General features: G+C 41.1%; 1 protein-coding gene across 2 annotated transcripts in view; it reads right to left on the reverse strand.

The window, feature by feature from the left end:
- Positions 1-25,235, reverse strand: part of INPP4B (inositol polyphosphate-4-phosphatase type II B) — a 517,613-nt gene that overhangs the window by 63,109 nt on the left and 429,269 nt on the right. For both annotated transcript variants that reach the window (XM_028521081.2, XM_028521080.1), the window contains 2 exons: positions 20,865-21,068; positions 7,848-8,004 (listed from right to left, as the gene is read on the reverse strand). In XM_028521081.2, coding sequence (XP_028376882.1) covers positions 7,848-8,004; positions 20,865-21,068 — 361 coding nt within the window. The remainder of the gene's footprint in view (positions 1-7,847; positions 8,005-20,864; positions 21,069-25,235) is intronic.

The raw sequence follows: 25,235 nt of genomic DNA on the forward strand, positions 1-25,235 counted from the left end.
CTTCCCAGGCTTGCTCTTAGAAAAATAGCAAAGGAAATGCATCAACTGATATCCTGGCTAAACTCCTTGTCTCGTAGCGCAAAGTTGAAAGCCTTAAGTAAATTCTGCTAAGACAGTTTCCAGGAACTAAATCCATTAATCAAACAAGCTCCGTGTTTCGTGGAGCACAGGGCAGGGACGGGGGCTCATGCTGGGCCTGGAGGGGTCACCCGCTCACACACATGGGGCTCGTTTTGTCTTTCAGCCTTGAAAAACCCAACCTCGGGACTCTGGCCTACATATGTGCTGAGCATTTAAGAATAAGCCGCCTAGGTCATAGGTCACCGAGCAGCCCGAAATCACTAAGACATCTGCATCAGAGAGCTTGTCATTTAAATGTCGTCCAGCAACCAAGATTGAGGAGCGACAGGTACTGCTATGATACTGAGTTGATTTAAGCCTGCATGCAGAGGACGGTGGGCGAGATGTATTTTATCTTGAAGTGAACTAGTAAAGTTCAAGGTGAGTGAAATATAGGGCACCATTTTTTAAGAGAAATATTCCTACATATACGCCCAAGCCTCATGTCAAGAGGTGTAAGTGCTGTACACAGCACCATTTCTCTATTCCGTTCTGTCGTCATCTGCCCCAAAGTTCCCAGATGGGACATGCGAATCTCTTTTCTCCGTCCCAGTTTCTCTGTGGGCATGAACAGGGCAGTTATGAAAGAGTCAAGTAACTTTTCAAGTGTGATTGTGAATACATGGCAATACTTCTGCATAAGGCACAATTCCATAGCAAGCCTTTAAGAGGTATCTACAGGACTGATTTTCATGAAGTTATCTCATAAAAACAGCATTTTGTGTAAAAGGTAACAGCAAAAAGTTATCTGTAGAGAGAGAGATTAGAGGTGCTTTTTTCTGGAAGGAACAGAGCAGTGCAGCCGAGTGGTCAGGAGGGCAGGCTATCAGCTCAGACCCCGAGGGTCGGAGCCCGAGCTCTGCCACCAGCGAAGGCAGGACCGGGCACAGGTGAGTTCAACCCCCACTCCTTCATCCGTGAATGTGTATGATCACTCCTGTGAGTGTGGAAAGAATTAAGCAAAATGGGCAATATTTTAAAAAGTTTTTAGCACATATTAAACAACCCCCCCAAAGGGACCTACTATCTTAAAAAATTTGAAACAACCATAAGGAAATTTACATCACACAATCTCTCCCTACCCATCCGCATTTGTTTCTTCTGCGCATCCTTATCTCCTGGGGCATCTCCTGGGAGAAGCCCCATGAACTCCTGTGGCTGGACCCGCTGTCTGTAGACAGACCTCACCCTTGCACCCACTCCAGAGTATCACTCAAGCGATTCCCTCCCCTTCCTCCTACGTTACCGACATTCCCTTTGTTACTGGGTCACTCCCTTCGTTAGCACACACACATGACATCACCTCCCCATCTTTAAAGAGTAAAGGGTTACTCTTGACTCTTGACTCTCCTCTACAGCTTCCACCCTATTTCTCCGCTTCCTTTCACAGTGGACCTCATCAAGATTCGTCTCCACTTGCTGTCTCCACTTCCTTTTCTTCCTCCTCCTCAACCTGCCCCACTTGGGTGTTAGTCTCTTTCCACGCTAACGTCAGTGCTTCTCTCGTCAGTGCTACCGATGACCTCCACACAGCTCGGTCCGAAGCCACTCCTCAGCCCTCATCTCACGTGGCCTATCGGCAGCAGTAGGCATGTCGAGCATTCCCTCGTGGGATTCCTTCTAACCCTGGATTTCAGAATATCACACTCGCGAGGTGTCCTCCCACCTTACTGGCCGTGCCTTACCCAACGTTGTTGCTAGTTCCTACACTTCTCTCTGAGATACTAACACTGGGACGTCCCCAGCTGTGATATCGGTCATTTCCCTTTTCTCTGTGAAACTCAATCCTTTGTTGACACGTTCAGTTTCATGGCTTTAAGTAGCATCTATACATGGACAATTTCCCAGTTTTTATCTTTACCTGTACCTCTCTCTCCTGCATTCCAGATTCTTACATCTAACTGTACACTTGATATTTCCATGTAAATGTAACGTGTTCCCAAGGAGCTCCCACTCCTGAGCACAAAACCTGTTCCTTCCAGTGCCTTTCCTATGAGTCCATGGCCCCCCTTGCCCCTCCAGTGTTGCTCAGGCCAAAAATTCCATCATTCCTGACTCCACCTGTTCTCCCACATTCCCTTCAAAATCAGAAAACTGTTGGCACTGTCTCCAAAATGAGCACAGGGCACAAACATTTTTCACCATCTCCGCTGCCACCACCTTCTTAGTCCAAGCCACCATCACGTCTCACTCAGATCACTGCATCAGCTCTCTGACTGCTCTGTGCCTGCTTCTGCCCTTTACATCTGCAGCCTGCTCACCCCGTAACAGCCTAGGTGTTAAAACACACACCAAATAAGGTTAGTCACTGCTCAGAATGCTCCATTGGCTTCTCATTTTTCTCAGAGTAGAAGACAAAGTCAACATGAAAGACCTACATGGTCCTTCCCCCAGCTTCCCTCTTTAAATTCATCTTCTGCCCTCTGTCCTTCAGTTTATTGAAACTAAATAGGCTTCCTTGTTATTTCACGCTCATGGTGGGCGTGTGTCTGTCTCAGGGCCTTCACACTAGCTGTCTCCTGTGCCGTGGAAATCCCTCCCTCAGCATCCACAGGGTCACGTTCTTGCCTCCCGGTGTCTTCGCTCAAACATCAGCTTCTCAATGAAACTTCCATTGACCAGAACACTAAACGTCAACCCCCACCCTCTAACAATATTCCCAAGCCCTCTTACCTTGCTGTGTATTTTCCCACAGCACTTGTCACCACTACCGTATTACACAATGACCTTATTTCTCGTGTTATTTTTTAAATGTCTCTCTGCTGCAGGGAGATAAACTTTAGTGGGACAGCTGTTTTATCTGTCTTGTTCATTGCTGTATCCCCAGTGTTAGGAAGAGTGCCCAACACATAGTAGGTGCTCAATTAAAATGTGTCCAATGACAGACAGGAAAGAAAAAATTGCTTTTCCATAATGTGGCATCTTTATTATTATAACACTTTATAACTGGAAGCAGTTTTGACTTTTTTCAGATGATACCATTTTACCAACTAAAGTGAGGTCCAGAAAACCCATGGGGAGCTGCCAAGACCACGCAGCCAAATTAGTAAACTGTGGACTTGCCCAGTCAGCTCGGCCCTGAGTCAAGTGTTGTTTTGTTACATCATAATTCACTGCACGATTTTAAGGAAAACATTATTTCCCTGATAAGAGAAGACATTCAAAAATGTCATCATGTAAGTTATTATCGGAATTCTAATTTTACAATAAAGGTATCTGTGGTGTGTTTTGTTTACATTCTACTGAGTGTTTTTTAACTTGTAAATGTACTTTAAAAATTGCTTCACCTGCTAACCTATGCGTTTTAAAAAGCCTGATTTGTTCATGCTTCTTTCTCACAAAATTCTGAACATTAATGTATAGAAATTCATAGAATTCACAAATATTACTACTTTAAGTCCTTCGATGAAAATGACGCTCTGGCCCTGGCTGGCGTAGCTCAGTGGGTTGAGCGCGGGCTGCGAACCAAAGTGTCGCAGGTTCGATTTCCAGTCAGGGTATATGCCTGGGTTGCAGGCCATGGCCCCCAGCAACCGCACATTGATGTCTCTCTCTCTCTTTCTCCCTCCCTTCCCTCTCTAAAAATAAATAAATAAAATCTTTAAAAAAAAAAAAAGAAAAGAAAATGACGCTCTGTGCTTCAATCTTTGTACTTTACACATTAAAACAGATTTGTTATAAGGTATGAAACCACTAAAATAATTGTTTAATGTTGAGTATAAGTTTTGGAATATAATGATTTTCATGCAGGTATGTGAAGTTATTGAAGTTATTCACTTAATAATATCAGGAAAAGCCCATTAAAATAAAATAATAGGCCACAAAGATGAAATGTACAACACAGGAAATACAGGTAGTCATATTATAATAACTTTACATGGTGACAGATGGTTTTTAGACTTAGCATGGTGACCACAACATAAGGTATATAAAAGTTGAATTATTACGTCATACACCTGAAACTAATGTAATGTTGTACCCCAACTATACTTAAATTAAGAAAATCTGCCAAAGCATTTATCTCAGCGCTTATAGTTGGGTACATTAGGAAAAAGTATTCAATGACACAGGATGGATGTTTGGTCTTTCCACGGGGCATTTCATGATGTTCTTGTGAAGAAGAGAAATGCAGGGCGTGTAATAAGATGAATGGGTAAATACATAGATGGTTGGCCCCACCTTCCCAAAGAGTAGCGATCGGAAGGTGCATTTCAATGCATACAGTGCTTTTTAGTGCTGTTCCTCAAGGATCTGCTTTTACCCGTTTTCCCATCATTTTTATCCATTACCTTTGTGAACGGACAGAAAGCATTTATAAAATGCGAATAAAATAAACCTGGGTAGGACAATAGACGTGATGGATGAAAGAAACAGGCATTTATTCGAGTGCACTCAAAACTGTATTATACTGCAGTCATGGGTTTCAACATCAATCTTTTCAGAAGAATTGAGATAGACTGTGTCTTAATCTCCTTGTGCCCCTAATATCTCACAATTGCTAACCCACAACAGTGCTTAAATATTACTTGAACCTTGAGAAGCCTGAAAAATAGGTCAAATTTAGCAAGGTCTGGCGATATCACTGGAGCCCGCAGTACGATGCGGCTGTCCGGGGTGACTGATGCGAACTGAGACAGCACCATGGGCACAGCACCTGGGAGTGAGGAGGCGGGCAGTCATCCCGTGATCCTCTGCATTCCGAGCTACTCCTTTGAAAACGACCGAGAAAGTGGCAATTCAAAAATGGGTACGATGATTGCTTGCAGATGTGTTAGGTGATAATGTGGAAAAGGAAAGTAAATTTGCTAGGCCAAAGGATTAGATCTGGGCCAATGGCTAAAATGAAAGGAAACGCATTTCGATCAACAGCCAGGGCCTGCCACTCTAGAAGTAAAAACGGCTTCCTGTCAGTGGAGCTGTGTGTCACAGGTCAGGTGAAAATGGGCGGAGACACGGCGGGTAAGCTTCTCTGCACAATGTAGGTGGTTTAATTACAGAATCTCTAAGGGTATATCAAAATCTATGATTCTAATATTTCCTGATTGTATTCTTGAGTCCTCAACTTATTCTGAAATTGAAGGCATGTGGTGTTATGTATATAGTACATGCTTCCAAATACGTTTAAGTGTATGAAAAATAGGAGGACAACCTCATGCACAGAGAAAACACATAAATACATGTCAGTCATGAACATCTGGACCGGTTACTCTATTACTCGTGTTCAGAACAGTAGAGAAGGTTTGCTTCTCTCAGCGCTATTTGTATTAATCTTGAAAAGACGTTTATGAAGATATATTGTGAAACCCTAGATCTAAAACAAGCGACCTTCAAAACCACACATTAAAAACATTATGAAATACTCTATTAAAGGAAAGTCTGCAACTTGAAAAAAAAATGTCTGCAGGTTAGAGAGGAACATACACGAATGCTGGTAGACACATTCGGAAGACCACCTGTTTAGCCATGTGAGATCCACACCAGCAAAACAAGCACAAATTACAGCTGAAATGTAAAAATGGAGGGTGGTGATGGAGAAAGAAAAACTAACTTTCAAAGGGTTGACTTAACCTATGAGATTTCCAAATGTATCCCAATGTTAAACATAAATTGACAGAATAAAAACTCCAGAGGTTGACTGAAATATTTGCTGAGCTTAATATTTAAAGAGAAAAAAACTCATACAACATGAGGAAACAAGTCACTAATAAATGATGTTGCAACAAATGCCTGTTAGTATGTACCACATCATACATTCCAATAAATTATAGGTAATGCAAATTCTTCACTGACTCAGTTCACTAATTAATTGTAAAAAGAGAAAAATGAAATGCCTTTTCCATGCCAGTGATGGGCTGGAGATAAATTTGGGGCTATTGGAGAAATCAATTTTATTATCATAAATAACATCCTGAAATGAAATATTAAGTTATATAATGTCAAACTTCACAAATAACCAGAAATTACAAAACGATGGTTTCCATCCAAAGTAGTATGAAATCAGCGAAAATAAGAATGGCTGGGAAGCCTGCAGTTAAAAGGATGCTTGTTGGTACTGGTGGTGAGAGTACCTGTCATTAACAAGAGCCATCCAAATGTCCCTATCCACCTAAATGTCGGTTTCTACATGCTCGTTTCCAATATATGATACCAGGGTTCCTTGGAAATGGCTGAACCTAGGAACCGGGCAGGGGGAATACACATTTCGATTCATTTAGTTATGAAATTGGAGTAAGTTCATTAATAAAAGTGATGCCACTAAAAATGGAAATCCCCACAGGCAGGTAGCCCAAGCTGGTACGGACGTGAAGAACATTAGTGCAAACTCCCCACCTATGTCACTGCACCACAGAAGATGAGGGACACTGGCAATGAAAAGGGCTTTAGGAAGCCCCCGATTCCAAAGTGGTTTGGGAAATGGTTCTACCGTTACTCAAGTGATAAAAGATAGATGTTCCCATAATTAAACTCCCGATGAAAAATGTGAGTAATGAAAAGTCAGGAAAACAAGTTGGAAAAACATGAATTTAACTTCAGAAGTATCTGTATTTTCTTATAACTTATTTTCTTAAAATCAAAGGAAAAGCAGGCTGCGGAAGAAAAGGGCAGGACAACACTGTTTCTTCTCTCCAAAGACTTAGGATATATGGCAGAAGGGCTGGAGCAACTCTAATAGAAACTCTCCCTACCGTTAAAAAAAATGGTGCTAGTCTTGGTGTTTCTATCAAAACTAATCAAATTAGCAAACAGATTTTAACAACCAAAAAAAAGCCATTTAGAGGGACATAACTATAGTTAAATTTTGATGATCACATTTGCTGGTCAGTTGTGCTAAGCCATACCTATCGATTATTTATCTATATATCTCTCTGTCTATAGACACACACAGATATACTCACATGTATGTGCATATATATGCATGTGTGTATGAGTGTGTACATGTATCCGTGAAAATCTAGACTTCCTAATACATCTTTGGAATAATGCACAAATGTGTGATTCTTTTTATGTGAGTTTAATTTCTTTTTAGAGAGATGGGAAGGGAAGGGGACAGAGAGGGAGAGAAACGTCGATGGGCTGTCACTCACAAGCATGCTGACTGGGGCCTGAATGCACAACCCAGGCATGTGCATTGACCAGAAATCAAACCAGTGACCCTTCACTTCGCAGAATGACATCCAACCCACTGGTCAGGTTCGAGCCACACTGGTCAGGGCCAAACATAGTATTCTTACATGGAATCAAACCTTCTTAAATCCTTTGAAATAATTCACAAAAGATAATCCTCAGAATAAGGCAAAGAGCATTTTATCTGTCATACTGCATTCTTTTCAGGCCCCGTTCTGAGATATTGTATCCTGATATCTCTCGAAGTTTCTAAGAGATTTAAGATCAGATGCTTGCTTTTCTTCCTAATACAATTTTGGAGGAATGCATAAAAGTAGATTAAACTATGTCAGCTTCTTTAAAAGAAAACACTGTTCTTCTTTCGAGAAGGTTGTTATGTGGCAAAAGAAAAAAAAAAAAACACATGAGCATTTCAAGCCGTGCTGACAATGCAGCGGAGACGCAATTTGATAAAGAGCCTTCCATCATCCCAGCCAGGGCAGCAAAAGCACGCCATCAGCACTTTCATCAAAGGCACCACTGACTCCCTGTCTCTCTCTCATCTCATCATGACTTTGTCACGCTGTTTACTCCATCAGCGATCGGAGGAAGCGACTCCTTACCCCCTGGGTGAGTTACGATGGAGTCCACGACCGAAGGGTCCTTTTCCCCGTTCTTGCTGCCACCGCTGTCTTCACTGCCACCATCATTTTCGATCAGCTTGTCCACCATAGCGATGACGCAGTTCAGGCTCTTCCCCACGTTGGCCCACACCCTATCCTGAAAAGAGCGTGAGTATCAATACACATTTTTATGGCACAAAAAGAAAACCAACAACATAAGGGAACACCGGCTGAACCCACTCTAGAGAGGCGGAGGAGCGGTCATACGAGTGCGGGACGAGGGACTAGCCCCAGTTTTCCCGTCCATCTGGCCAGACCCTGGGCACACAGGAAACCCACTTTCTCTGGATGAAGTAAAATTTAAGTGTTTTAAGTCTTTTCATTTGGTTGCCTGTTTTCCTCTGTCATAAAGCAATGATAAACTACCCTACAATGTTAATCCATAATTGAGCCCAAAGCCGGAGATTTTAAACTGGATATATCTATTTTCCTTATTGATATTTAGTAAGAAAGAAAAGACACGCCAATGTTTTTAAAATATGTCCACCACTTGCATTAAAAACACTTTTGTTTTTGTTTTTAATTCTGACAGGATATACATACAGCTTACCATTTTAACAATTTTAAGTGTGCGGTTCTGGGCTATTAAGCACATTCATGTTGTTGAGTGACTATTGCCACCATTCAACTACAGAACATTTTCATCTCCCCCAGTGGAAGCTCTGTGCCCTTTAAACATGAACTCGCCCTTCCCTCTCTTGGCCCCTGGCAGCCGCCATTCTACTTCGTGTCTCTATGAACCTGACTACTCTGGGAGATGGAAATTCATAAGGTGTGGTCTCCAGCGAATGGGAATAAACTCTGCTATTGAGGAAAAAAGGGAGAGAGGGTTGCTCTTAATTTTCCAGATTAGCTTGTATGTAAGATGAATTTTCATCTCTCCTCTTATTGCTCAGGTGAGAGGAACTTTTGTTTTAATTAAAAAAAAACAAGCAGTATTGCACGCTGCCTTTCTTATGTAAAGGAGTACAAGGGATGGATCAACTGATCTGAATCACGTCTCTGAACAGCCTGCACAGAAGGCAGTTTAAAAGGATAATTTTACATTCTACGCCTATATATTACTCTTCTTCCTTTATTGGGACCTTGAGTTATAGGATTTCATTGATAGGAAAAGTAAATTTTGCAGCCACTAGAACGATCTTCCTTGAAACGAGGAGCAGAGTGAAGCATGTTTATTGACCGAGGTCAACAACCATATAGGAAGGGGCTATGTGGCAAACAGCAGGAAAACATTTAAACCATTGAATGCTTAGAGGACACATGAGCTGGGAGGGTGTTTGTTGGAGATGAGAAGTGGAGCAGTTCCTTATGTGGTACTAATACACAGTTCATGCACAATCAAGTATGTTATTGAAGCCACACTCAACAGCGCCCCCCGAGTGGACCCATTCTGTCCTTTACTTTTTGGGGAGGAGGTCCTGCCAAGCTGAGAGTGAGAGGACTCTGAACTTTGCCGGTCATGCTTCCTTCTCTTATAAGGTGTCGACAAAGTAGACGAAAGCTATCGATTTGATTTGCACTTCTGTCTCTAATACTAGACTATGAATTATCCGGGAGCTGTATCCTTAATATGCTGCACAGGGCCTGGAAGAAAGGCAGAGAGGGAGGGAGCCAGGGAGGGAGACAGAGATGACTCCAACTCAGAGATACATTGAGGGCTGCTATGTATATCACCCGGTATAGGAACATAGACTAATTTAACCTCAAACACCATCAAATAAGTTTAGTTTTAGATATAAAGAGACATCAGGTAGGAGATGTTGAATAACACTCAACATTAAATGGTACAACCAGACTATAAATTCCACTTGACTCCAAAGACTTGATTCTTAGCCCATGATTTCCCACAAAATTGCGGTACGTGGTGGGAATTCCTCTTTGTGGAAGAGCCAGAACTTGAGGAAGAGCTAGACAGAGGTCAGGAGACGGAGCCCAAGGTCAAGTATAGGAGTGTGTCACTCACAGGAGCAGGATTCAGCTCCAGTCGTCTAAAATTTAAAAGTGAGCCCAATGGCAGATTCTGCACTATGCCCCTACAAAAGGACAAGCTGGTCACAAATACACCCTTAAGTCTGAAATAAGGAGTGTCACATAACCGGAAATGGAGCAATCCCTTGGCTAAAGGGTCAGTCAGCTTGGATCGTGGGACATTAGTGGCCGATATTAACACAAGGCATGTCGGTATCAAGGCTCCAAATCCATTCATGTGACTGGGATATGAAACAGGGAGTGGATTCCAAAGGGGGAAGATGATGGTTCAATTCCTAGGAGACTGGGGTACAAGATGATTATTTTGGAACCGGGGAGCTAAAACAGGGTTGTCAGGATTCCTGAAGGGAGCCTTGAGTATCTGCTTTCCCTCCACTGTTTGTAATGTCTCTGTGGAAACATGCACACAAAGGAAAATAACGGCAAAAATATATTCTTGTTCTGATGATTATCACTCACAAGGTTGGTTCATGAGGAAATTCGTTTTGCTTAGATTGCTGGCATGGCTGGGGCCTACTCCACTTTCTCCCCTAACTAAGTCACACAATGTATTGCAGACCGTTCCCACGAAGAGGAAGAGGAAGGGCGGGTCAGCAGGGAGAAGACCGTGGAAGCATTAGGATGGACAACAGCATACGTGGTGCTACCAAGCCTTCCCCTCTCCGACCAGGGGAACAGCCTCCAGACGCCGTTCAGCTGCTCAGTCACACGAGATGTTCAGAATCAAAACAAAGCAATAAACCACAAGCACAACCTGTCAGAAAAACAGACTGCTGGGCCTTTTCAAAACAGCAGCCACTATTCTGCAGTGTCTCCTGCTGTACGAAAGGAATAATGGAAAGCCGGTAGGTTAAAAGACTAACCTTTATTAAATGGAGCCTAACTGGTGTCCTTGACCTTCATGGAGCCTTCAGACAGCCCAGCTTCTTAGAGATGAAGTAGCCGTAATCTTTTTCTTGGCAATGAGGGCATAAAGTCAGTGGGGGAACTAGCAGTCCATTCTGAGTCAGGTGCTGATCTCGGTTCTTATTTATTTCTGGGTTACAACCTAAGCTCAGATGAAGGTCAAGCTCAGTAGCAACAGATGCAAAAGCCTGACGGATGTAGCTGTGAGTGGTCAGGGGGACATCACACCTGGCGGAGGGAGCCCGGAGGGCAGAGGTCACGGTGCTTCCCCAGCATGCTACACGTTTATGATCTTGGTAACATAGGGAGAAATCTTGACTGTTTGAATCAGTAGTTAATTTTTTTAAAGTTCAGCATTGTTTAACTGATCAACTTTTTCATCAGCAAGAAGGTGAAGACTAAACCAGCACTGATACTGGTGTCTAAAGTAGCCCTGCCATACCTGCATCTCCTTGCACAGTTTCCCACTTGTCATTGCCAGTTCCAGAGGACTCTGATTAGAACTGGCCAGTGGATTAACAAGGCCAGTGCCGTCTTTAGAAAGAAGTTTCAATTGATCTTTGATTGAGCACGATTTGCACTATGCTGGCCTAGCTCAACATTGCAAGCCTTTGTTCTCTTAATGGCCTGGCAGCTCTTTTCCCTGACCCTGTGTTTACCAAGACTGTCAGATGAAAGGAGTTGCACTTAAAATACTCTATGGCACAAAGCAGCATATGTAGGGTCCATGCTATGTAATACACACACACCTATACACACACACACACACACACACATCCACTAGAAATAGCCAGACACGTGACATCCATCAGAGTTAAGTGAGGTTTCCAACCTTTGCTTCCTCTTGATCATCCTGCTGCACTCACCTATTTACACAGGTAAAAGTCCCCGACCTTCCTGTTCAATATCCACACTGCTGGCTTTATCTTGAAATTCAGCCCCTGGTCGCACTGTGGATTCAGATACTCAGCCATTGTTTCTCCCGTACTGACCTGTCCACGTGCCTCTGGTGTGGACCCAGGCCTACGTATCAGTTATCACACGAGCAGGTCTCTGCCCGAGTGCCACATTCATCCGCATCGGTCAGCACGCTCCTGTCCTCTCTCCTCCGATCACGTGCAGGCTAAGTACTGTGGCCTGTCCCCATTCTTCTCTCCGCCTAGAGGCGCCTCTCTCCTTGAATCAGCCTAGAACATTCTCTTTCTTTCTCATCAGCCTTCCAGATAAAACCTTCATCTGTGTTAGTCGTCTTGCTATCCTGGCAACAGGCTACTAAGTAGCTTAACATATATTTTCCAAGCCCCTGCTGCGTGCCTGCTTGTTGGTGAACACTGGAGGCATCAAAGAGAGCTTGGAGAAACTAGTATTTCCATCTGCTTTATACGCTTAGAATGCCTTCTTCCTTCTCTTCCATCAATCCAAACCCTGCCCCTTTCGAGTCCCACCCTCTGTTGGCACTACCCTTCCTCTGCTGAGAGCATTTTTCTTCTGATAGACCAAGGGCTTTGTGCAGGAGTGCCTATTATTTATTAATCCTTTTATTCTCAAGCCCTCAGGTGATAAACAAAAGAAAGAAAGAATGAGTGAATAAAAGAAGGAAAGGGTGTATATTTTTCATCTTCTCTAACTTTCTTAAAACTTCTCTCTGAACATTGCAACATTTTTTCTCTGTGTCACACAACCATGGCTACTTTGGGAATCACTTTCAATATCTCAGCTTGCTTTACGAGTGCTGGCCATTCCCTTGAGTTAGACGATATGGTTGTTGAGGTCAGAACAACCACGTTTTATATGTAATTTGTTTCCCTCCGAGGACCTACAGCGTTGCTGCACACCACTGATGCTTAATTAACATCTGACTGAGTAAGCTGCTCTTTGGGAGCAAAAACAAATTGAGATGCAACTATAAGGAGTATTACCACGTCTTCAAATAAAAGTTAGAACTAAGCTCAAACTCACAGGCTAAGTTCGCCCTAATAAATGCTACCTCATGCTAAAGATTTTGATTCAGTAAAAACATATTAAATAAAGCATCGTTTAATAACAGAACATTTCCATTGATTGACTAAGGCTTTTCATTTTAAATTGGTAATTGGGTGTTATCTGTACACCATTAGACAGTTACACAACTAGTTGAATTATAGGACATTATTAGTCAGTGTGCTACACACAACCAATTTGCAGGATCGATTTTGCATAAAACTGAAGGAACCCTGATATAACAACAGCCTGCCTGAATGCACCTAAGCATTTCTCTTAAACGTGAAATGAATTTTGGGGACTCGAAATTTTCTATTTCGGAAATGATGTCTGACTATTCACATTAAGATGTGTTAAAGTTTAAGGGCACTTGATTCCAATGTAATCATAAAATTTTAAAGTGTGTGCATGCAAGCTTTGCATATTTCCCATCACGGGCACTTCCAGACACCTGACATTGAGGCTGGCATCATAAGAGTCAGGAAAATACCCAAGGGAGGTGATGATACCCCACATAAAACCGAGGAGAAATCATCACTACATGGACAAAAGTGAAACATCTCTGTTAAAAACACTGGGTTGAGCTGAAGGATGAACTGCTGATTCAGCAAATCTATCCATTTGCTTATTCCCACAATCACTCCCTGCAAAAGCACACTGAGCTAGCGCGGGTGAAACACTACGTCAGGTGCCATAAAACGGGACTGAAGGTGAATGTGTTAACCGCGTGTGGCAAAATCTAGAATTTGGCAGGACTTCATGCATATGCATGCACATAAAGATCTCATTTGGGGTTTCTCTTCTTTAATGGAACATTTGTGCATTTTAATGGACAGTCATGAACTTTGCTTAATCACCTTTTGTGGACTTGAACATCAAATATGTATTCACAGCACATTTTTCTTGGGTGAAATGGGCCGGAGAAGTTCAGGAATGTTCCCATCCATCAAAAAAACAGATGATGGAACAATTCAGTTGTCACCCAGGGGGCTGGCCCAACTCTCCCTGTCTTTGCCTGCCCTTTCTGATGGCGAGAGCACATGCTTCTCGTGGCCCTTCTTCATTGAGAGGTGAACAAGACCCAGCAACCCCACTATGTGGGACTTAGGGAAGAAAAAAAGGCTGGGACAAGGGGGAAATGTTTGCTTCTACTCGTATTTGCTGAGAAAAATCTAAAATTATTGCTGTGTAACGAGGACCTTTGTAATGGGCATATGAATAATCAAAGGAAGTTAAAATCGCCAGCACTGGCTCTCTGGAAGTTTCTGGAGGCCTTCACGCACCATGTTCTTAGCCCTGGTCATCTCTGATGTTCTGTGTTTGTCTTGAATTTTACCGCTTTCTATGTTTGGTGATAATTTGGAGATGCCTTGAATAGTCACCTCCGAGCTGATTATGGAACTGGAAATAGGCACTAAGAAGAGAGAATATGACTGGGTGTTCTGACTGGGAGAGAGAAACAAGACCCTTAAAATAATTCATGGGTTCTAGTGTGGGAAAAGGCACCTGGCATAGTGCAGAGTTATCTTGAATTTAAATACTTTGTTTAAAATAAAAAGGTAAACAAGAATAGTAATTTGAGGGCAAATTTCGAAGTCATTTACTCTACAAGTGAGTAATGAGCACTCTTATGTGCAAGTTCTCTGCTAACTGGGTGGATACAATAGTGTAAATGACACTGTCTTTGCCCTTTAGGAGTTTATAAAGTTTATGAAAACATTTAAGAAGGAGACATATAAACAATTGATTATAATTCAGTGTTCATGAGGCTCAGCAATTATGTGATACAAGAATAATGCTTTCTAGCCCTGGCTGGCGTAGCTCAGTGGATTGAGCTCGGGCTGTGAACTAAAGTGTCACAGGTTCGATTCCCAGTCAGGGCACATACCTGGGTGGCAGGTCATGGCCCCCAGCAACCTCACATTGATGTTTCTCTCTCTCTCTCTTTCTCCCTCCCTTCCCTCTCTAAAAATAAATAAATAAAATCTTAAAAGAAAGAATAATGCTTTCTTATACAAAACGTTTTGTAGTTGAATCTCTCTCTCTATAATATATATTATATATCTACATAGAGAAACTATATATATGAATATACACATACATATATATTCTGTCTATTACACAAAACTTGGAAATAAATGATCATATTTTAGTGAACATTTTACTCATTTAGGTAACTAAACTATAAGGTGTTGCTTTAGAAATGTTAAATCATAGATTAGTATCCAGTTGTCTATAAGAACTAATTACCTCTGGAAACAAGAATGATTGATTTCCTTCTTATAAGAGCAGGTCCGTGGTTTCACAAAGTATTATTCTAGGCCGTCAGAGAACTGAACGGAATCTCTTTTGGAAACCAATTTGCATAGGCACCTCTGCGTCATGCACGGCCTAAATGATTCCCCTTAGCGGCCCCGTCTACGGTGGGGACAGAGCCGGCAAGAGATGCCGAGACCACAAATCACCGCACAGCGCTCGTGGAGGTGTCGGCAAGATGGGTTCGTCCTCATGGTCAGTAATATTTTGTAACTATCTGTGACCACTGCTACTAGTTATGGTAACATAAACAGCTCTATCAATACTTCTGTCAAGATTAAGCATTCATATTTGCTCCAGACATCATTAGAGAAAGGTGTGATACCAAACGGACAGTGAACTGTTCATAAAGAACCTATCAGAAACTGGTTTGTGTAAATCTTACCACAAAATGCAATCTTTGGGAATAATGAGTTATAGAGAAATCATATTTTTTCAGTTTATAAATATAATTTATTATTGGAATGCCCGACATAAATATCACTGTGAATCAGTGCTATTGTTTTCATAATCTATAAAATTATTGAAAAATTATTATGGATTAATGTGGATCATCTACTGTGTTCATGTGACATAAACATGTTATCTTAATAAGGTATAGCAAATGTTCTCCGAGCTTAAGAACGGAAATAGAATTTAAAATTTGATTTATATTTACAACACAAAGAAAGGAATGAGTTAGGTCACTTGAATGCTGAAATGTCTGATACAGAAATGTAGTTCAACTAAAAAATGGGTTTGCAATATGGCTAAGTAATAAGAATAGTTTTCCTATTCTGCTCTTTGCTAGAATGAAACAGAATATTAAGGCTCAGAAGTTTATTTTTCTTTAAACAAGTTTTTGAATGAGGGTAAGCAGATTTAGCCACAAACCCATCAGTGTGGTAATGCTGAAATTAAATTACGTGTTATAGAGAATAGTATAATTACTAGAAGCCACAAAACTGGGTCAACTTAGTGCTCGGGGTGGATGGCACGCTTTTGTATTTTGGACAAACTAATCTCAGAGCCCCAGCTGTTGGGAGCATCTGCCGCAGAAACGGAGAAAAGGAGAAGCGGCACGCCATCTTCAGCAGCCAAAGGAGAGGAGTGCTATATTAGCCTATTTCTTCGTACAGATTGTCATGAAGTCTCAATATTCCTTTGGAATTAAATTGTTTAGTAACGTTTCAGAAAAATCAACCTTTAAAGCACTCAATCATTGACAAGTAAAATCAAGCAAATAACAGACATTTTAGTGGCAATCTCTTCCATATTGACTAGATAATTATTATCTACACTCATGTCATCAATTTTGCCAACAAAACAAGTTGAAAAGAGGCAGCCTCACGCCGATTTAGAATTCATGGAGATTCTTTCTCATGACCTCAGAAAGAAAGATTTTCACATGCGTCAGCAGAGTAAAATGCAGGAGTTATTTACTAACAGGTATTTACTTTAAAAATATTTACTGTAAGAACCTCAATGCAGCTGTTCATGTTAGGCGATTATTAAAACCAAAGCCACTGTAAGAAATTAAATAAAACAAACAGATTTTTCAACATGAAGCTCCTGTCTGTATGTCTAAATCTAACCCAGTGTAAGTGGTCAGAGAATAATTTCATATGATATTACACAAACCCAATTAAATCAATTTAAAACATTGAATTAATTCAAGAAGTTGACTAGACTTGTCATCAGTGCTGAAACTTTTCTAACACCTGATCAACTAGAGAAGTAGCACACAAAATTGTTTCCAATCCATTAAATAGCACAATCTCCAAAGACATTTTCAGTTAGCTACCTTTTCTTTGCATTTCCACAACTTTTCAAAGCTAGTGAAAGCTTTGTAAATAATGTTAAGTGGTTACATCTTTGGCAAAGTTTTTAAAGGGATTTTCATCTCTTGATAAAGAAGTATTTCTAATAGAAAGTGGTTAATAAGAACAGCCTCTAACAATCAAATTTGGTCATTGCTGGCAAATACAGTAAAATTGTATTAGGAAGAGAGAGTTAGAACTAACTTTTCTGAGTGGGAAAGATTTTTCTTGTGATTAAATCTAGACAAAGCATTCATACACTTTCTAATAACAGTGGGTTCCAGAGGAAATTCAGAAATTATGTGAAAGGAGATGGAGAGATACATCTTCATTATTACCCTACTGTTTTGCCTTGGAAGAAAACCAGGACAACTTAAGAAACTGAGAATACGGTCCTGCATCCAGGGGGAGAGAAAATCAGGAAGCTTCCCTCCTAGCGGCAAGGCTACCAGGGTGCTTCTCAGGTAGCGACCAAGGGCGAGCCAACAACCGTGCAGCCCCTACTGCCAACTTGTCGGCTGGCTGTTCACAGGCACTGAATGATTCCTGATTTTTTCAAATCTTGCTAATAAGCTCCTCTACCCGTGTTCTTTGGTGCCCATTTGAAACTTTAACCATTCTCCTCAGCCCGTCTCCCTGTACCTTGGTCTTTGGACATGGTTCTACTTTAAGGACAGAAGAAAGTATCTAGGTTAATATCCAATAAATATACAAAGAACTCATACAACTCAACAGAAAAAATGTGCAGAGCATCTGAGTAGACATTTTTCAAAGAAAGATGTACAAATGGCCAACAGGTACACGAAAAGGTGTTCCATGTCACTAATAACCAGGGAAGTGCAAATCAAAACCACAACGTGATGTAGCCCTCCATCAGTAAGAACAGCTACCATCGGAAAGACGAGCGATAACCAGTGTCGTCAAGGATGTGCGAAAAAGAGACACTCGTGTGCTGACAGTGGGAATGCACCCGCCGCCGTGCGGAGCAGTCTGGAGGCTCCTCAAAACATGCAAAACAGAACTACCATATGAAACAGCAATCCCCTTGGAGTTATTTATCCAAAGAAAACAAAACACTAATTCAAAAAGATACATGCAGTCCCATGTTCATTGCAGCATTATTTACAAAAGCAGAGATATGAAAAAATCTAATTATTGACAGATGAATGGATAAAGAAATTGTGACACACACACACGTGCGCACACACACGCGCACACACACACTGGAATATTACTCAGCCATAAAAGGAAGAAAAGCTCACCATTTACAACAATATGGGTGAACCTTCAGGACATTATGCTAAGTGACATGAGTCAAAAAGACAACTGCCATATGATCCCACTTACATGGGGCATCGAAAACACCCCTTGGGGACAGAAACAGCTTGGAGTGTGCAGGGGTGGGGGTAGGGGCCGTGGGAAATGGTAAGGGTGGTCACAAATTACAAACTTCTAGTTATAAGATTCCAAAGTTCTGGGGACCTAATGTACAGCATCTATTGTGTATTTAAAATTGCTAAGCCAGTAGGTCTTAACAGTTCTCATTATTTAAAAAAAAAACTGTGTAACTATGTAGGGTGCTGAATGTTAACTAAATTTATTGTGGCAATCCTTTATATATATTCATGCACACACATATATGTATATACATATATATATGCACACACAATCAAATCATTATGTTGTACACCTTAAACTAATACAATTTGTCAATTATTGTCAATAAAACTGGAAAAATATTTTAAAGAAACACTCATAAAAGTGAAGTCCATCTTTCATCCTCCCTGAAGACAGTAGAAAACAATCTTCGCCTGGGACTCGGCCCTCCCCCACGCACTAGAACTGATTCTCTTCTCTGGTTTGTAAGGACCTCGCTCCATCAGTCATTGTCCCTCTGACTGTCACACGGCTTTTGCAGTACCAACAGGTTCAATGCTCAACACCTTAAAACAAAACAAGGAAACAACTAATAATAACCTCTACTTTTCCTCTCTGTCAGCTAATGTGTCCATGTCTAAAAGGCCACCTCAGACTCCTTCTTGAATACTTAAGAACGACGCACATTTCAATCTTCAGAATTCCCTCTGGAAATCCCACCACGACCACGGGACTCCTGCTTTATACCCCGTGAACAACCCTAAACTGCGCTGTAATCGCCACTTGTCTCTCCAGAGCCCGAACTGGGCTGTGGATTCCGTGAGGCCTGAGTGGTTCGCCTCTGTGTCCTTCTGGGAGGGGGATTTGGAGGCAGAGTGGCAGCCCAGGCCAGTGTCATAACCACCCACCAGCCAAAGGAAGGCCTGGAAGAGCTGCTTTTCCCACAGCCCTCGGGAGGAATGAGCCAGGCAGAACAGGGCATTGCTGTGTGGCAGGCAAAAGGCCAGGTGTGAGGGAGGATTTGCATAACACAGGGAGGCGAAAACTGTAAAAATAGGGTACTTAGTTCCAAAATCCCCACTTGATTTAACAGAAAATGGACATTGTTTGTGAAAAGGTTAACACTATGTTTAATTAAATGAAACAAAAGTTCTTTTCTACATCTACCCAAACTCTCAAAAGTCACAGTACGCATTTTGTGGTAGATGCAGTTTTCCAATTTATCTCACGGGATGGAACTGGTCCCCATAATAAGATAATATGATTTGCATATCCTCAAGAAAGCAAACCCAGAGACTACTAAAATGATCCAGTGCACTGGCCTAGGCCCTTCCAGATGATGGAGCATCACCACACAGGTAAGTCATGTATCTCACGGCCACCCTAAGCCAAACAGGTGCTGTTGTTTTCACTTTATGGTGGAGGAAATTGAACTTCAGAGAGGTTAAGAGGTGCAAACACCCTGGAGTTGTGAATAAATTGAAGAAGAAGGTGAGGTAAAAGGCAGAAATATTAGACTTGCTCTTTTGAAAATGCTTCAGAGGGAGAAAATGCAATCTTAATCAGCAACAACAAACACTTATCCAGCATTTACCTCTCCGAGCCCAGTGCTATTGTCCCTCTGATAGAAATTTTATCTCAAGAAAGAGCAAGCTTCACTTCACAGCCCTTCAGACGGCAATTTTTTGAGAGATCTGGGCCTTTCAAATAATGGACTCCCTGAACACCTTCAAATTCAAGTGGCAGGACAGGTCATTGTTAACTGCTTAACATCTAATCGGGCTAGTATACTATTTTCTTGGTTAAGTATATGACGCTGTAAAGAGTTTCCGTGTGTGTGTGTGTGCGCACGCGTGCACATGTGTGCGGAGGGATCTTGGATAATTCACAGGTGCTGATTCTGGAATAACACAGCCGCTCCCCCTCACCCAGCACCGTCGTGTCTCTCCTGTCTCATTCTGCCCACCTGGAGTTCCCACCCACCCACGCTGCCTTCTTGTGTTTTCTTGGCTTTCCTTTTTCTCAGGTGCTTTCATGTGGCCGTCCTTCTGCAGTTTTAGAGCACCTGGAGTAACATCTGCTTTTTAGCATAGAACTCTGAATGAGAGCGATTTAAGAGATTCTTATGTCTGCTGCCATTTAAATGCTAATCCTTTCTAAGGTGTGCCCAGAACTAAAACACTGGAGTGCAACATTGCAAATATTAATTGCATTCAAGTAGTGCATTGTCGATAATTTCTGACTCTTTTTTTGAAAAAACATTTTTAACGGTTTATATTGCCTCGTCGATAAATAAGAAAAAGGATTATAGAATCTGGCGATTGTGACACCTTGGCTTTGATGACATATTCTTGGTTATGTGTATATGATTTATTTGACAGCAAATAAATTTCATGTCAAAGAAATGGGATCAGGAATAAAAATTCCATTTATAATTTGCCTCTAAGGAACAATATGTCTCATTGATCCACAGTTTGTACCATGACTGCTTTCTACCTTGTTTTGATGAAAAGCAGCAATTCTTACCATTTGGACTTCATTTCTTAGGACTGCACGCCGGGAGGCAAGTGATGTGCAGGAGACTTACCCACTCTTCCTCGTCGTAGTCTGAGTGATGGGGTATGGAGTCCTGCCTTCGCATCGGTGAGGACGGACCCTGGGGACAGCTCTCCTCCACGCTGTTCTTAGGAGAGGGTGGCTTCGTAAGGACACCTCCTGGCCTGGCAGTGTAAAGTGCTAACAGGGCGCTTCTGACCAGCTGATCCTTGAAGGCGTGCACAAAAAGCTCTGTCTGGAAAGAAATGGACGAGGATTAGAAACACCATGGTAGCCCTCTCAGCATAGAGCCATGGAAAGGTCAACTGCAGATTTTGGGGGGACGTCAATGGTGTGGATGGTGGGAAAAGTACACACGACAAGGACAGAAAATGACTCCTAGTGATAAAAGAACATAGCTGAGTTTGAGAATGTTGCCAAGGCCTCGGGTCCTGCTCTAAAAATTAATGCCGAGGTTTTGTGTGCACCAGACACACCATCTGTCTCCTCTCTTTTAGTTCCACGTCCTGTCTTTGGAGATGAACTTCACGGGGGATAACCATGGAACACCATCCACCTTTCAAGAAACTCCAAATAGACCTTAAAAAGGCAATCAAACTATGGATATTCAATATTTTAAAGAGTTAAAGGCTAAACAAAGACATGCGTTGTACATACTAGAGGCAGGAGATGTTTTAGTGTTATGGACAGATTTCCAGAGTGGAGATGACTTAGGCAATCTTCCCCAGGAAATCATTTGGCTTTTATTCCTTATGATTGTCCCCTGACTGTCTCCTCCACCAAATGGCTTCAGTAATGCTCAGTATCAACAAGGTTACTGTAAAACCTGCCCCATGGTAGATTCTACGAGCTGATGGACAGGACCCAGTAAATACTGGAGTAATGACAGCTTCCCAGCAATAAAGAACTTCACAGCTGTACTTCTCAACTTCCTCATGAAATATTTAATAGCCTCACCCTGCAGTATAGTGGAGGGGGCACGAATTGAGTTTCTATATTATAGTATACTTAACACGCCCATGGTCTAACACTCTGTTCAAAGGGTAGAGAAGTAACTAAGCATTGACCCACATTGTAATCATGTGTACACTATGTAATCTCTTAGGAAGGGGTCCTTTAACTCACAGCAATGTTTTCGATAACAGTTGGTCTAATCACTATTCAGTGAGACACTCTTGGATGTGCAATGCTGACTTCACCACAGCTGTTACTCTGGGTGACCCTTCACTGGTGCACTCTCAACGTGCGCTCCACACCGCCATGCCTAACTGATGGTTACTAAATCATCTCTAACTCTCCCCCTTGCATCCAAGCAATAAAAAATAAGTTAAAAGATGTATAAAACAAGGGGTTAATGAGATGATGTCATTATCTGCATAGCTCTTCTTTGCAATGGAGGAGGAAATTCTAGAACTGAAAGGGACCTTCAAGTGGACCTGTTCATTAACAGACAAGGAAACCAAGGAACAAGCGTGGCAACCTGCCCAGGGCAGACTGCCTGTTGGCAGCACAAATGGAGCAGATCCAAAGTTTCGAACAAATTCAATAGCGTTCCCCCTTACTTCACACCACCGACCAGCCACCGTCAACCCACAGGTTTCTATCCACTTCCACTCCCTCCCAACCTGAACTTCCCAAGTGCTTCGGGCAGCTAGCAGCTCTCAGAAATTAATATGCCCACAACTGTCTACATAATGGTCTCCACTGCTCAACTTGACTGGATGTTTGAAACACTCCTTTAACCTACTAGTCACACTGAAGGCACTTTATAGGTAAGTAGAAAAGAAGTATCAAAAAAAGATTATATAAGAATAAAAGATTGGAAAATATTTTGATAATAAACTAGGAAATCAAAAATAAAAAACACCTTTTTATTTTAAAAAAACATGAAAAAAATGGCTTGACAGTATTCAAACAATTCAGTATAGTTGTAGCAAAACGGGGACATTTGTTTTCCATATAACATAGATGTGTGCACCAAAGTAAATGTAAATATTAAAAATGTGAATTCAGTTCCATTCAGTTTAAGGAAACTATTTCTCTGTTGATAATTTCAATAAAATCTTTTGATTTATTTTAGAGCAAAACAGCCTGCCTTCTTTGAATTCCTGCTACTATAGTTCTAGTCTCCAAAACTCTCACATAATTACCCTGTGGCTGAGTACCTATTCACATGCAGTGAAGTCTTGTTTGGGTCTTATAAATGCAACCATGTTCTTCCCATAGCAGGAACACACAGAGAATCCACTTCAGTTATTCAAGTCTCATTTGGGTTCATTTATCACGAAGGTGTGGGAGATAATACAGTACATTCTCACAGCTTTACAATCCCGAATTTTGGGGTTATAATATAATATAATATAATGTACAAAGTATAATATACACAAAATCTTAAGCAAATACAATAATAGCTGATCTTTAAATCTGTTTTTATAGTGAAAATTCTATCTGATTCTTGGGAAACTCTCTAGGTCACCAAGATCCTGTACATAGAATGGCATTCTGTTAGCAAATAGAAGATATTCTATCCACATTACCTGGACAAAATTGTAATTCTCTTGAGCAACATTACTTAGTAAAGGTAGACCAATGTAGACCCTGACGACTTACAGTCAAATCAATCAACTCGAAGAGATTAATACAGTCACTCTATCCCAACACGCCTGTATTTTGTTTTTCTTGCAACTGAGATGACACTAGGGAGCTAAAGTCATGGCTAGAAGGTGGCCATGTCTCTGAGTTGCGTGTTGACTTGGAGTTCTGAAAACCCTCTTCCTTTCCTGACTTAGCTCACACTACATTAAGTGAAAAAAAAAGAAAAAAGAAAACTTGTCTAAATGTTATCGCACAGGTAGGCAAAACAATTCATTTAAAATATCATTTTATTAAGATACTTAAAAAGTGTAAATTTAAGCAAAGGCAAACCTGTTTCATTTTGGTTGATATTAAAAAAGAAAAAAATGTTATTTGAAAAATCAAATGATTTTTTGCCTTACTGACATTTCTCCAATTCATATTCTTATATATATATATATATATATATATATATATATATATAGTGTGTGTGTGTGTGTGTATATATATACATATATAGTCTTCAAAGTTATTTACAGAATTATCCACAAGTATAAAACTACTAAAATTTACTTCTGGAAATGAACTTCCTAGTTTCCTGACTATTAAGGGCAGAGGACTAGTTAGGCCTCTTTTTAACTAGCGATCTCAACAAATTAATGGAAGTCCCATTCTATTTAGAATGATCTTATTGTTACTGAAAACACTCAAAGCTATGTGTGATCCCACCTGCAACATGGAGTTAGCCAATGGCACGAACAAGTGACTATCATTTGAGTTGCCATGTATATGGAAAGAAATCATCCTGTTTATGTTTAAATTTGGTACGCTTTCCTTGTTTCACAGGGCAATAGTCCTGTGTTCTGACATTAGTGCATTGATTGTGTTTACACGTATCACATAACATTTCTTAAAGGAAATAACCTTGAACTTTTAGCCAAGAGTGTTACCTGACATCTGGGCAGCCCATGTAAATGAGTCACTTGGCCTTGGGTAGATTACAAAACCACTTTTCTCCAGTTTGTACAACATAACAACGACTGCTTGTGAAACCCTACGGGAGTTCACTGTAAACTGTGAAGTGAACACTTCTATTTATGCTTCTTATCTTGACTGACTTTTTTCAGTTTTCTCTGTTGATTTATAATCCCCTGGCCGTTCAGTGAATCCTAAGGAACCTTAAACCACTTTCTTGACAGCTTTTCTTTCCAATTGGTGATGTAACTTCAACAATCACTTGTTTGCCAAGGTCTTTAACATCCGTCTCCACTCACCTCCTGAACCAGCACCATCAGCTGTTTCCACCTCAGAGTCTGTTGAGTTTCGAAGCCTGGTCTCAAGAGTTTTTTAAGAAATAAAAGCGTTCTCCATTTTTTCTATCTGAGTGATATCATTCCAATTCAGCAACTCAGAGTCCAAAGAGCTGGATCATTGTCATTAATATTTATCTTCTGGATTACTCACCACTTTCTATTAGTTATACCATTTTCATAAATTCAACGATTGACCTTTATTTTATATTCCGACAGCTAATCCCAGCTAAGATCCTGTCTACATTCCATGTGGATATTTTCCTTGGTTTCCTTACCAGTTGATTTACTTTAACTTTTTTTTTCTCAGGATGTTATTCAAGGCCATCAACATTAAAATGAAGGCTTCTAAGTCCCAGCTCAGAACCGATGAATCAGAATTTGTATTTTAGCAAGCTCCCCAAGAAGATGGCTGACACTCCGTGATTCTCAGTGATTCAAATCTCCTGTCTTAGCTCAGCCCATTTCTTGCTATTGAAAATGATCTTCACAAAGTCTGCCTCCCGTTTGTCCACACT

Source organism: Phyllostomus discolor, chromosome 8 (genome assembly GCF_004126475.2).
Source record: "Phyllostomus discolor isolate MPI-MPIP mPhyDis1 chromosome 8, mPhyDis1.pri.v3, whole genome shotgun sequence".
Lineage (NCBI taxonomy): Eukaryota > Metazoa > Chordata > Mammalia > Chiroptera > Phyllostomidae > Phyllostomus > Phyllostomus discolor.